At 34.2% G+C, this 13,504-nt stretch overlaps 1 protein-coding gene across 1 annotated transcript in view; it reads left to right on the forward strand.

The window, feature by feature from the left end:
• The window catches only part of SLCO1B7 (solute carrier organic anion transporter family member 1B7 (putative)), a 76,535-nt gene that overhangs the window by 44,128 nt on the left and 18,903 nt on the right, over positions 1-13,504 (forward strand). Inside the window, exon 11 of the mRNA XM_023226174.1 lies at positions 9,769-9,833. Coding sequence (XP_023081942.1) covers positions 9,769-9,833 — 65 coding nt within the window. The remainder of the gene's footprint in view (positions 1-9,768; positions 9,834-13,504) is intronic.

The following is a 13,504-nucleotide window of genomic DNA, read 5'->3' on the forward strand; positions in this document are numbered from 1 at the left end:
ATTAAACTAAAGAGCTTCTGCACAGCAAAAGAAACTACCATCAGAGTGAACAGGCAACCTACAGAATGGGAGAAAATTTTTGCAATCTACTCATCTGACAAAGGGCTCATTTCCAGAATCTACAAAGAACTCAAGCAAATATACAAGAAAAAAACAAACAACCCCATCCAAAAGTGGGGAAAGGATATGAACAGACATTTCTCAAAAGAAGACATTCATACAGCCAACAGACACATGAAAAAATGCTCATCATCACTGGCCATCAGAGAAATGCAAATCAAAACCACAATGAGATACCATCTCACACCAGTTAGAATGGCAATCATTAAAAAATCAGGAAACAATAGGTGTTGGAGAGGATGTGGAGAAATAGGAACACTTTTACACTGTTGGTGGGATTGTAAACTAGTTCAACCATTATGGAAAACAGTATGGCGATTCCTCAAGGACCTAGAACTAGATGTACCATATGACCCAGCCATCCCACTACTGGGTATATACCCAAAGGATTATAAATTATGCTACTACAAAGACACATGCACACGTATGTTTATTGCGGCACTATTCACAATAGCAAAGACTTGGAATCAACCCAAATGTCCATCAGTGACAGACTGGATTAAGAAAATGTGGCACATATACACCATGGAATACTATGCAGCCATAAAAAAGGATGAGTTTGCGTCCTTTGTAGAGACATGGATGCAGCTGGAAACCATCATTCTTAGCAAATTATCACAAGAAGAGAAAACCAAACACCGCATGTTCTCACTCATAGGTGGGAACTGAACAATGAGCTCACTTGGACTCCGGAAGGGGAACATCACACAATGGGGCCTATCATGGGGAGGGGGGAGGGATTGCATTGGGGAGTTATACCTGATATAAATGATGAATTGATGGGTGCTGACGAGTTGATGGGTGCAGCACACCAACATGGCACATGTATACATATGTAACCTGCACGTTATGCACATGTACCCTAGAACTTAAAGTATAATAAAAAAAAATAATAATAATAATAGCTACCATAAGGATATAAGATGATACTGTGATTTGAATTTTAATATCTCTGATGATTAGTGATGTTGGGGATTTTTTATATGTTTATTGAACACTGTATGTCTTCCTTTGAAAAATGTCTGTTCATGTCCTTTGCCCACTTTTTAATGAGGTTCTTTTTTTTTTCATTGAGTTGAGTTCCTCATGTATTATGGATATTAGCACTTTATCAGATCCATTGTTTACAAATATTTTCTCCCATTCTATGGGTTGTCTGTGTCCTCTGTTGATTATTTCTTTTACTCAGCAGAAGTTTTTCAGTTTAATTGAGTTCCATTGGCGTATATTTGTTGTTGTTGTTGTTGTATTTCCTTTTGAGGATGTAATCATAAATCCTTTGCCTAGACCAATGTCCAGGAGAGTTTTCCTAGGTTTTCCCCTAAGACTTTTTATAGTTTCAGGCCTTACATTTAAGTCTGTAATCAATTTTGAGTTAATTTTTATATATGGTGAGAGATAGAGATTCCATTTTATGTCTGCATATATGACTCTCCAATTTTCCCAGTACCATTTATTGAATAGAGTATCCTTTCCACAGTGTATATATATTTTTGCCTTTGTCAAAGATCAGTATGGTGTAGGTATGTGGTTTTATCTCTAGCTTCTGTAGTCTGTTCCACTAATCTATGCATTTATTTTTATACTATTACTATTTATTTTGGCTTATTGACTTGAAGTATAATATAAAGTCAGGTAAGGTAATAACTTCAGCTTATTTTTTGCTTAGGATGAAGTTGCTCTTCAGGATCTTTTTTGGTTCCATATGAATTTTAGGATTTTTTTTCTATAAAACCTGATATTGATAATTTAATGGAAATTGCATTGAATATAGGTTGCTTTGGGTAGGACGATCATTTTACATAATATTAATTATTTCAATTCATGAGTGTGGGAACTTTTTCCATTCCATTTTGTCATTTCATCAGTTCTTTTTGTAGAGATTTTTTTACCTCTTAGGTTAAATGTATTCCTATTTATTTTATTTTTTATCTATTATATATATCAGTAAAAAAAAATCTTGTTATAGACAATTATATTATCTATCAGTTATCTATCAGATAGATAACTGTATTGGGATTCTTTTGTTGATTTGGTTCTCAGCTAGATCATTATTTGTGTATGGAAATTATACTCATTTTTGTAAATTGGTTTTATATCCTGAAACTTTACTGAAGTAGTTTATTAAGTCTAGGAGACTTTCAGAGGCGTCTTTAGGATTTTCTAGGTATAAGATTATATCACAAATAAAAAGAAATAATTTGAACATTTGTTTTCCAATTTGGATACCTTTTATTCCTTTTTCTGTCTGATTGCTCTAGATAGAACTTCCAATACTATGTTGAACAGGAGTGGTGAGAGTAGGCATCCTCATCTTGTTCCCATTCTTAGAAGTAATACTTACAGTTTTCCCTCACTTGAGGTATGTTTCTTCTATGCCTAGTTTAGTAATAGTTTTTATCATAAAGGAATGCTTGATTTTATGAAGTGCTTTTTCTGTATCAGTTGATTTTACATGCTTTTTGGTTTTAATTATGTTAATTTAATGAATCACATATATTGATTTGCATATGTTGAACCATCTTTGCATTTCAGGAATAAAGACCACTTCATCATTGTGATGAACCTTTTGATGTACTGCCAAATTCAATTTTCTTCTATTTTGTTGAGGATATTTTGATCTATGTTCATCAGGAATATTGATCTGTAGCTTTATCTTTTATTTATTATTTACTTGCCTAGTTTTGGTGTCAGGGTGATGCTGACTTCATAGAATGAGTTAGGCAGGATTCCTTCCTTCTTGATTTTTTGAACAGTTTTAGTAGAATTGGTATCATTTCTTCTTTGTTTCTTTGGTAGAATTTGGCACTGATGTCAACTGTTCTTGCACTTTTTATTGTTATTAGGAGATTTCTTTTTTATTACTGATTCAATTTAATTACTCATTATTTGTTCAGTATTTCTATTTTTTCTTGTTTCAAATTCGGGAGGTTGTATGTTTCCAGGAATTTATCAATTTTCTGTAGGTTTTCTAGTTTGTATATGTAGAGATGTACATAGTAGTCTTTGATGATCTTTTGTATTTCTGGGGTAATGGTTTTAATGTCACCTTTATCATTTCTGATTGTGCCTATTTGAATCTTCTTCCTTTTAATGGTTAATCTACTAGCAGTCTAGCAATCTTGTTTATATTTTCAGATAACCAACTTTTTTTTTTCACTGATCCTTTGCCCACATTTCATTTAGTTTTGTTCTTTGTTATTGCTTTATTCTGCCAGTTTAGGGTGTGGGTTGTTCTTGATTTTCTAGTTCCATGAGGCATGATATTAGATAGGCATTTAATGCTACAAACTTCCCTCTTAGCACTGATTTGATGCATCTCAGAGGTTTTGATATGCTGTCTTTATTTTTCATTCATTTTGATTTTTAAAAATAATTCTGCCTTGTTTTCAATAATTGTTCAGGAACAGGTTATTTAATTTTCATTTATTTGTATAGTGTCAAGAATTCCTCTCTGTACTAATTTCTATTTTTATTTCACTGTGTTCTGAGAAAGTACGTGATGTAATTTTGATTTTTGAAAAAATGTATTCACTCTTGCCTGTGGCATGGCATATGGTCAAATTTTTAGCATGTTTCACGTGCAGATGTGAAGAATCTACATTCTGTGGTAGTAATATAAGACGTTCTGCAAATGTTTGTTAGGTTCATTCGGTCTAGTGTTCTATTTACCAGTTTTCTTTGTTGATTTTTAGCCTCCATGATCCTCCTATTTGTGTCGGTGGGTTATTTATGGACCCTACTGATGTTGTATTGGCATCTCTCTCTTTTCTTCAGTCAAGTAGTATTTGTTTTATGAATCTGAGTGCTACAATGTTCAATGCATGCTGTTAGAATTGTTATATCCTCTTGTTGAATTGAGTCTTTATAAAATATGATAACCTTTTTTCATTTTTTTACCATTTTTTATTTGAAATTTGTTTGATCTAACACAAGTATAGCTATAGTTGGTTTATGTTTATGGGATATCTTTTTGCACCCCTTTACTTTGACTCTGAAAGTGTCTATACCAGTTAGTTTAGTTAGGTGGGCTTCTTGTGTGTAGCATAAAGTTGGATCTTTTTTTTAAAACATTCTGCCAGCCTATATTTTTTTAAGTGGAGCATTTAGTCTGTTTATATCTAAGGTCAGTATTTGAAGTTTTGTTCCCATAATATTGTTAATTAGTTCTTAATTGCTTTGGGGCATCAATTAGATGACTTCTTTATAAGATCTGTGTGTTTTATACTTTTGTGTGTTTCCATAATGATTAGTATTGCTCTTTCATTTCTGTGTTTAGAACACCTTTGAGTATTTCTTGTAGTGCCAGTCTGTGACAAATACGTTTAGTGTGTGCTTATTATCTAGGAAATACCTTATTTCTCTTTGCATTATTAAGCTTAGTTGAGGAGGATAAAAAAAAATTCTTGTCTGGCCTTATTTTGTAAGAAGACTCAAAATAGGACCCCAGTTTCTTTTTGGCTTGTACAGTTCCTGCTTACAAGTTTCCTGCAAACTCTGAAATGAGTTTGATGAGATTTCTTTTATAGATGATTAGACACTTCTCTCTTGCCACTTTTATGTTGACTTTGGATAGTCTGATGACTATATGTCTTTCTTAGATTATTCTTGTAATACATATCCCAGGAATCATCTGAGATTTTTATATCTGGATGTTTAGGTCTGTAGCAAGACCAGGGAAGTTTTCCTGAGTTATTTATTCAAACAAGTTACCCACACTTTTTACTTTCTCTTCTTCTCCCCTTGTAATAGCTATAATTCATAGGTTTGGATGCTTTACATGATAACCTAGTTCTTGAAGACTTTGTTAAGTTTTGCAATTTATTTTTCTATATTTGTCTTACTGGGTTTACTCAAAAGACCTGTCTTCCAGCTCTTAAATAGTTTATGCTGCTTGTTCAGCCTATTGTTAAAGTTTTCAGAACTATTTTGCAGTTCCATCAAAATATTTTTCATTTTCAGAAGTTGTGTCTGTTTTTCTCAATAAAATCTATATTTTCTTTTTTATGCTACATCATTTTTCTGGTGTGTTTATGATGGCTTTCAACTTTTGGATCTCAACTTTTACATAATCCTGTATGTCTTAAAGGTCTTATTTCTTGGAGGATTCTTTATAATTCTTTAGAATCAATATTTTGGATTTTTTTTTTTTTTTTTTTTTTTTTTTTTTTTTTTTTTTTTTTTTTTTGAGTTGGAGTCTCACTCTGTCACCAGGCTGGAGTGCAGTGGCATGATCTTGACTCCCTGCAACCTCCACCTCCTGGCTTCAAGCAATTCTCCTATCTCAGCCTCCTGAGTAGCTGGGACTACAGGTGCATGTTCTTTATCAACTATATCAAATATTTTATTTTGTTTAGAATCCACTGCTGGAGGTTACTGTGGTCCTTTGGAGAGGTTGTAACACTCTTTCTTCTTTATACTTCTAAAATTGTTTATTGTGTTCTTCCTCATTTAGATAAGCTGTCTCTCCTTTTTTTGAATTTATTTTGTTTTAACAGGATTTTTCTCCCTTTAAAAATGTGACTATAATGGGTGCTGCATAGAATGTGCAAAGCTATATTGAAGAGGATCAAGAAAAAATGCTAGAAAGGAAAGTGCAAACAGTCAGTATGGAAAGTTCTTTTCAGGAGAAGTGTTATAAGAAGAAGCAGAGAAAAAATGTGGCAGCTAGCATGATTGTGTCATCAAGAGTTCTGTTTATGTTCAATGCTAGAAATAATACCATGCTTGCATACTAATGAGAATTAGCAGTACAGATGAAGGAAACTGACAATGCAGAAGAGAGGGAAAGTAATTATAGAGGAAGATGAAAAGAGATGTTAACAAGGACACAGAGTTTTTCTTTGTAGAAGGGAAAATTGTCTATGTGGGTAAAAAGCCGGTAAATGTGTACCTGTAGTGACGAAGAATATTGAAACTTTTTTCTAATTGGTTCTACTTTCTCTGTTATAATAAAGCAATGTAATCAGATGAGAAAGAAGAGACAGAAAAGAAAGAGTGTTCATGTAAGAAAATGTTACCTAGTAACCTTGAAGACTGGAGAAATATACTGACTGGGCAAATGGACTAGTAAAATAGTGGACAATTGCACTGCAGGTCCCCTGAATATTTTTGCTTATGAATTTAAAGTGAGCCCAACCAGCATGTTTGAATTATTTTCTCCAGCCATGCAGCACACTGTACATAGGTGCAGAGAAGGCAGAGGTTTAGATAAAATCATTTTTGCTTGTCCAATACAATAAAGGATGAGATAGAAAATAATGTTCAAGATATATGCAAAGGATTGATTATAACAAAACATCCTGATGAGAGAGGACATGAAGAGGTCAAACTAGAGATGGCCTGTGAAGAGGTCAGAGGAGCCATAAGCCTAAAGAGCTGGGGCTGGGGTATATTGCAGCAGATGTATGAAAGGGAGTCATTTTAAACTTTGAGAGGTGGTTATGAGGAGTGGGATGCTCAAAATGGAGAGTTTTAAAAGTGGGTACTGATGAACTGATTGTAGGTAAAAGAAATATGGCTTTCCAGAGAAAAGGCCAAGAAACTGGAAGAGCAGAGCATTGGGAGCATAGTCTATACGAATATTAAAATAACTAGGAAAAGGAGCAGAAATCATTTTGATGAAAACAACAGAGAACCTAGAATGAAAATTGTCAAGAAATGGTGAGAGTTGTACTGTGCCAGTCTACAGCTAACTTCAACAAGGAGGTTAGAGAATAGCATATTAGGGTGGTGCACCTCTCCCTGGGATCTAGAGGTCTTTCAGAGGAGAGACTCAGGTATGGACGTGGTAAAAACAAAAGATCAGTAAGGACTTCCACATTCAGGCCCGTTGATACGGAGGCGGTGGAAGGAAAACGATAGAGTTGCATGGAAAGAGTGTTAATGGGAGTTAGACATCATTTAGAACAAGAAAGTAAAAGAGCTAAAAAGAATGTAAGAAGTTGGCCAGGCACAGTGGCTCACGCCTGTAATTCTAACACTTTGGGAAGCCGAGGCAGGCGGATCAATTGAGGTCAAGAGTTCAAAACGAGCCTGGCCAACATGGTGAAACCCTATCTCTACTAAAAATACAAAAAAAAAAAAATTAGCTGGGCGTGGTGGTGGGCACCTGTAATCCCAGCTACTCAGGAGGCTGAGGCAGGAGTATTTCTTGAACCCAGGAGGTGGAGGTTACAGCGAGCTGAGGTCATAGCACTGCACTCCAGCCTGGGCCACAGAGTGAGACTCTGTCTCAAAAAAAATTAAATAAATAAAAATAAACATTTTTACTGGTAATAAACAAGAGTTTCCATGGGCAAAATAAAAGGGTTTGGGTGATGGGAAAAGAGTAGAAAAGTGAGTTGGATTAAGGGATGTGTATTAAACCATGTGGAATGAGAGTCTTGGTACCCAGAGAAGATCTCAAAATCTTGGCATTCTGCTGGTGACAAGGGTGTGAGGCATGATGTAAGCTGATGACAAACAAAACATCAATCTTAAATGACCCAAAGGAGGGTAATGTTTTAGAACTTAAAAACAAAATACATTTTAATGGCTGAGTCAGAAAAGATTTGGCTCCTTTAGGATATAAATTAGAGTTTTTCTTCAATATTTTGCAAACAGGATGCACATCCTGCACATGCACTCCAGAACTAAAAATAAAAATACTAAAATAAAATAAAAAGGAAGTGAAATAAGCCCCACATATTTTTTTAAAAATCATCAATAATTAAATGAAATGACACATTTAACTTCTTGGGGTGTTTTTTGTGATGAGTTCATCCCGGAAGATATCCATGAAAATCCAGAGCTACTCAATATCATATATGAAGCAGGCGTCACTCTACAGTGAAAAATATCTTTCATGATAACAGTGCATGGGTGTGTGCATGCAAGTGAGCATGTGAGTATGAGCCTGCAAGGAGTAGTGTGCATGCATGTAAATGTAGAAGTGTATGGTTCTTATTTTATATGTATGTTACTATATCACACATATCCATCATTTCCACAGAATTGAAGATTTCAGGCCCACTCTTCGGAAAATATTCACCCTATCTGCAAGTTGCTCAATTCTCCTGCATGCTAACCCTTTCCCTGGGTGAAAATACAAGTTGATAACAAATGTCAGTTTGCCTTATGCATGTAGTATACAAAGTGCAACTTCTGAAAATGAATTACAGTGAAAAATGCATGTCAGGCAATTGTCAGAGAGCTCAACCAGGGGTGAAGTGCAATCTCTCCCTTCCCCAAATCTCCTTTGAGAAATCTGATATTTATAGAAAAGCTAACCTCCCCTTCCTGCTGATTTTCTCCTGACCACCTCTTTATGAAATAAATTTCCTCCTTATATAGCAGACATGGATTCATTGTCTTCAGTGTGGTGTTTTGTCCTCAACTGGGCTAACAAAGTACTGCTGTACTTGGTGAAAGCAGAGCCAAAACATGATTTCCATTTATTGTTTCTCCTAATATATAGCTATCTTATGTTTAACTTTTAATATATTATGTTTAATTTAACTTTTGCCTTTCAAAATTTTATACATCCTGTTGAATTCGTTTCAGAATCGCAATAAATGAAAGCTGTTCTGTATAGAGGTGATTATGTGTAAATGAAATTGAAGTTTAGAGTTCTAGCTCATTTTATTGGATTCTTATAACATGAGATAAGCATTATTATCTTCACTTAGCAAACAAGGAAACTAAGGCTAAGAGAAATTAAGTGACACACTTCTCCAAGCCACTTAGATGAGAAGAAGCATAATTTGTCTATTTACTCCCAAGAACGTTAACCAGCATAGTATCTCTTAGGAGGTGCTCAGTGAATGTTTGTTGATTGATGACAGCTACATAGCTCTCTGAAAGAGTAACCATCCAAGAGTTCAAGAAAAAAACACCTTTTTCTTCAGTTAATTTATTATTTCAGTAAAACTAGGTGTTTGGAGCCACAGTCACCCTTCCTTATCCCAATCCACCCCTTCCACTAATGCAAAATAATTTTATTTCACTTGGTATATACCAAGTTATCACAGGGTTGGTATATACCAGTGTAATCAGTTTGTTGAACACAGAAAAATGGATTGGGGAAATGCAAGAGTGAGTTAGTTTCTAAGTGAGGATACAAGTATACTCTTTACCTTTAATAGGACAGTTAAATACACAAGACACTAGAATACAGAAAAGTTTTTTGACCCATCTGGTTGTGTTATATAATTTATGAATCATATTAGTAAACTACTCTGTTAACACTGATGATAGAAATAAGATGGCAAAAAGAGGACTACTAAGAATTACTTTTGGATAAAGGTATATAATATTTTCATAAGAGCTACCTTAACTAAATAGTCCACACAAAATCATATTCTTCATAAACACAACAAGTCCATTCATCACTTTTTTATAGCATTTTCGTAAGGATCAAATATGAAAATTTTGTTAAACTGTCCTGAAATCATAAAGCATAGAATAAATAAGAAATAAAAATAATTATTACCACCCAGGTGTTTGCCTTTTAAAACAATTGAAAATATAACTATATTTAACATGGGCCATTCACTTAAGGTTTCTCATCCTACTATGAAGAAAAATGATACTGATAAATGTTTTGATATTAACTCAGTTTGATATTTTAATGATGTGTATTGTTTCTTTGCTTTAATCATATTACAGGATTGTTCAACCTGAATTGAAAGCACTTGCAATCGGCTTCCATTCAATGATTTTGCGATCACTAGGTACGATAAATATACAGATGAGAAATTTAACATGTAAATATTCATGTTAAGGCTTAAAGGCAATGTAGTTAATTTTCAACTATGAGAACGTATAAAAAAGGAATAAGTAAGAATCATTTCCATTTTTGCGATAAATGGAAATAATAACAGGAAAATTGAGTGGCCTAGCAGAAAATTTGATTGTTAATTCTCGTTAGAGCCAATCTGTTAAGAGCAAGGAATCATCATATTTATATTGTACGTTTTCTCACAGAAAGATAAGTAGTATCTGAAATTTTTCTTCTTTCAGAAAAATAAGAATATTTCTTCCAGGTATAGGCAGAGTGGAGAGCCTTCCTTCTAAATGGAGGCCTTATTTAGGACAGGCCTCAGTTGGCTTAGGAGCCTTAGGAATCTGGTCAGGCTGAAGTTGTATAAAACAACAGGAGCTGTTAACATTAACCGTGCCACTTGCCACTACCTGGTCCTGTAAGGCTGAGCCTAACCATTGGTAGGAGTTAATGCAAAAGGGAATGAGAATTCAGACTCTAGAACTGGGCATCTTAGATTAAGAGCATGTTCGGAATAAAAGAAAGATCAGAAAAATGTGGTTTATTATTGGTGAAGGGCAAGATTAGTGGTTGTAGTAGTGTATGCTCCCTCAAACAGTGTAAAAGTGTTCTCTTTTCACCATATCCACATCAGTATGTATTATTTTTTAATTTTTTGATTATGGCCATTCTGGGAGGAGTGAGGTGGTATCACATTGCAGTTTTGATTTGCATTTCCCTGATAATTAGTGATGTTGAGCATTTTTTCATATGCTTGTTGGCCATTTGTATATCTTCTTTTGAGAATTGTCTGTGCATATCCTTAGCCCACTTTTTGATGAGATTGTTTGGTTTTTGTCTTGCTGATTTGTTTGAGTTGTTTGTAGGTTCAGAATATTAGTACTTTATCAGATGTATAGATTGTGAAGATTTTCTGCTATTCTGTGGATTGGCTATTAACTCTGCTGACTATTTCTTTTGCTTTGCAAAAGCTTTTAAGTTTCGTTAAGTCCCATCTATTTATCTTTGTTTTTGTTGTATTTGCTTTCAGGTTCTTGGTCATGAAGTCTTTGCTGAAGCCAATGTCTGGAATGGTTTTTCTGATGTTATCTTCTAGAACTTTTATGATTTTAGGTCTTGTGTTTAAGTCTTTGATTCATCTTGAGTTGATTTTCATAGAAGGTGAGAGATGAGGATCCAGTTTCATTCTTCTACATGTGACCTGCCAATTATCCTGGCACAATTTTTTGACTAGGGTATTCTTTCTCCACTTTATATTTTTGTTTGCTTTGTCAAAGATCAGTTGGCTGTAAGTATTTGGCTTTATATCTGGATTCTCTATTTTGTTCTATTGGTCTATGTGCCTATTTTTATACCAGTACCATGCTGTTTTAGTGACTATGGCCTTATAGTAGAGTTTGAAGTCAGGTAATGTGATGTCTCCAGATTTTTTTGTTTTGCTTAGTATTGCTTTGGCTACGCAGGTTTTTTCGTGGTTCCATGTGAATTTTAAGATTATTTTTTCTAGTTCTATGAAGAATGATGGTGGTATTTTGATAGGAATTGCATTGAATTTGTAGGTTGCTTGTGGCAGTATGGTCATTTTCACAATATTGATTCTACCCAGTCATGAGCATGGGATGTGTTTCCATTTGTTTTGTCATCTGTGATTTCTTTCAACAGTGTTTTGTAGTTTTCCTTTTAGAGGTCTTTCACCTCCTTTGTTAGGTATATTCCTAAGAATTATTTTATTTTTTTGCAGCTATTGTAAAAGGGGTTGAATTCTTGATTTGATTCTCCACTTAGTCACTGTTGGTGTATAGCAGAGCTACTGATCTGTATACATTGATTTTTGTATCCTGAAACTTTGCTGAATTCGTTCACCAGCTCTAGGAGCTTTTTGGATGAGTCCTTAGGTCTTTCTGTGTTTACAATCATAGCATCACCAGTGATAGTTTGGCTTCCTTTTTACCAATTTGTATGCCTTTGATTTTTTTTCTCTTGTCTGATTGCTGTGGCTAGGACTTCTAGTACTATGTTTAATGGAAGTGGTGAAAGTACGCATCCTTATCTTGTTTCAGTTTTCAGGGGGAATGCTTTCAACTTTTCCTCATTCAATAAAATGTTAGCTGTGGGTTTGCCATAGATGGCTTTTGTTACCTTAAGGTGTGTCTCTTCTATGCCAATTTACTGAGGGTTTTAATCATAAAACAATGTCTGATTTTGTCAGATGCTTTTTCTGCATCTATTGAGATGATCATGTGATTTTTGTTTTTATTTCTGTTTCATGGTGTATCACATTTATTGACTGGTGGATGTTAAATCATCACTACATCCCTGGTACGAAACCCACTTGATCATGGTGTATTATCTTTCTGATCTTCTGTTAGATTGAGTTAGCTAGCATTTTGTTGAGGGTTTTTGCTTCCATATTCATCAGGGATATTGGTCTGTAGGTTTCTTTTTTTGTTATGTCCTTTCTTGGTTTGGGTTTTAGGGTGATATTGGCTTTATAGAAAATTTAGGAAGAATACCTTCCTTCTCTATCCTGTGGAACAGTGTCAATAGAATTGGTCACAATTCTTCTTTGAATTCCTGATAGAATTCAGCTATGAATCTGTCTGGTTCTGAACTTTTTTGTTATTGTTGGCAGTTTTTAGGTTACCATTTCAGTCTCACTGGTTTTTATTGGTCTGTTCAGAGTTTCTATTTATTCCTGATTTAAGTGTTGTTTATTTCCAGGAATTTATCCATCATCTTTAGATTTTCTAGTTTATGCACTTAAAGGTGTTTATAGTAGCCTCAAATAATCATTTGTATTTCTGTGGTATCAGTAGTAATATCTCCCATTTAGTTTCTAATTGAGCTTATTTTGATCTTCTCTCTTCTTGGTTAAGCTTGCTAATGGTCTATCAAGTTCATTTATCATTTCAAAGAATCAGATTTTTGTTTCATTTATATTTTGTATTTTCTTGTTGTTGTTTCCATTTCACTTAGTTCTGCCCTGATCTTTGTTATTTCTTTTCTTCAATTGGCTTTGAGTTTGGATTGTTCTTGTTTTTCTAGTTCCATAAGATGTGACCTTATGTTGTCTGTGCTCTTTCAGACTTTTTGATGTAGGCATTTAAAGCTATGAACTTTCCTCTTAGCACCTATTTTGCTGTATCCCAGAAGTTTTGATAAGTTTTGTCACTATTTTTATTCAGTTCAAAACTTTTTTAAATTTCCATTTTGATTTCATTGTTGACCCAACAATCATTTAGGAGACGGTTATATAATTTCCATGTATTTGCATGATTTTTGGTGTTCCTTTTTCTGTTAATTTCCAGTTTTCTTTCACTGTGGTCTGAGAGAGTACTTGATATAATTTCCACTTTCTTAAATTCACTGAAACATGTTTTGTGGCCTATCATATGGTCTATCTTGGACAATGTTCCATGTGCTGATGAATAGAATGTATATTCTGCAGTCATTGAGCAGAATGTTCGGTAAGTATCTGTTAAGCTCATTTTTTCTAGGGTATAGTTTAAGTCTGTTGTTTATTTGCTGACTTTCTGTCTTGATGACCTGTCTAGCACTGTCAGTGGAGTATTAATAATAAAGTCCACCACTGTTATTGAGTTGCTGTCTATCTCATTTCTT

The sequence above is a fragment of the Piliocolobus tephrosceles genome, chromosome 10 (assembly GCF_002776525.5).
Source record: "Piliocolobus tephrosceles isolate RC106 chromosome 10, ASM277652v3, whole genome shotgun sequence".
In the NCBI taxonomy this organism is placed as follows: domain Eukaryota; kingdom Metazoa; phylum Chordata; class Mammalia; order Primates; family Cercopithecidae; genus Piliocolobus; species Piliocolobus tephrosceles.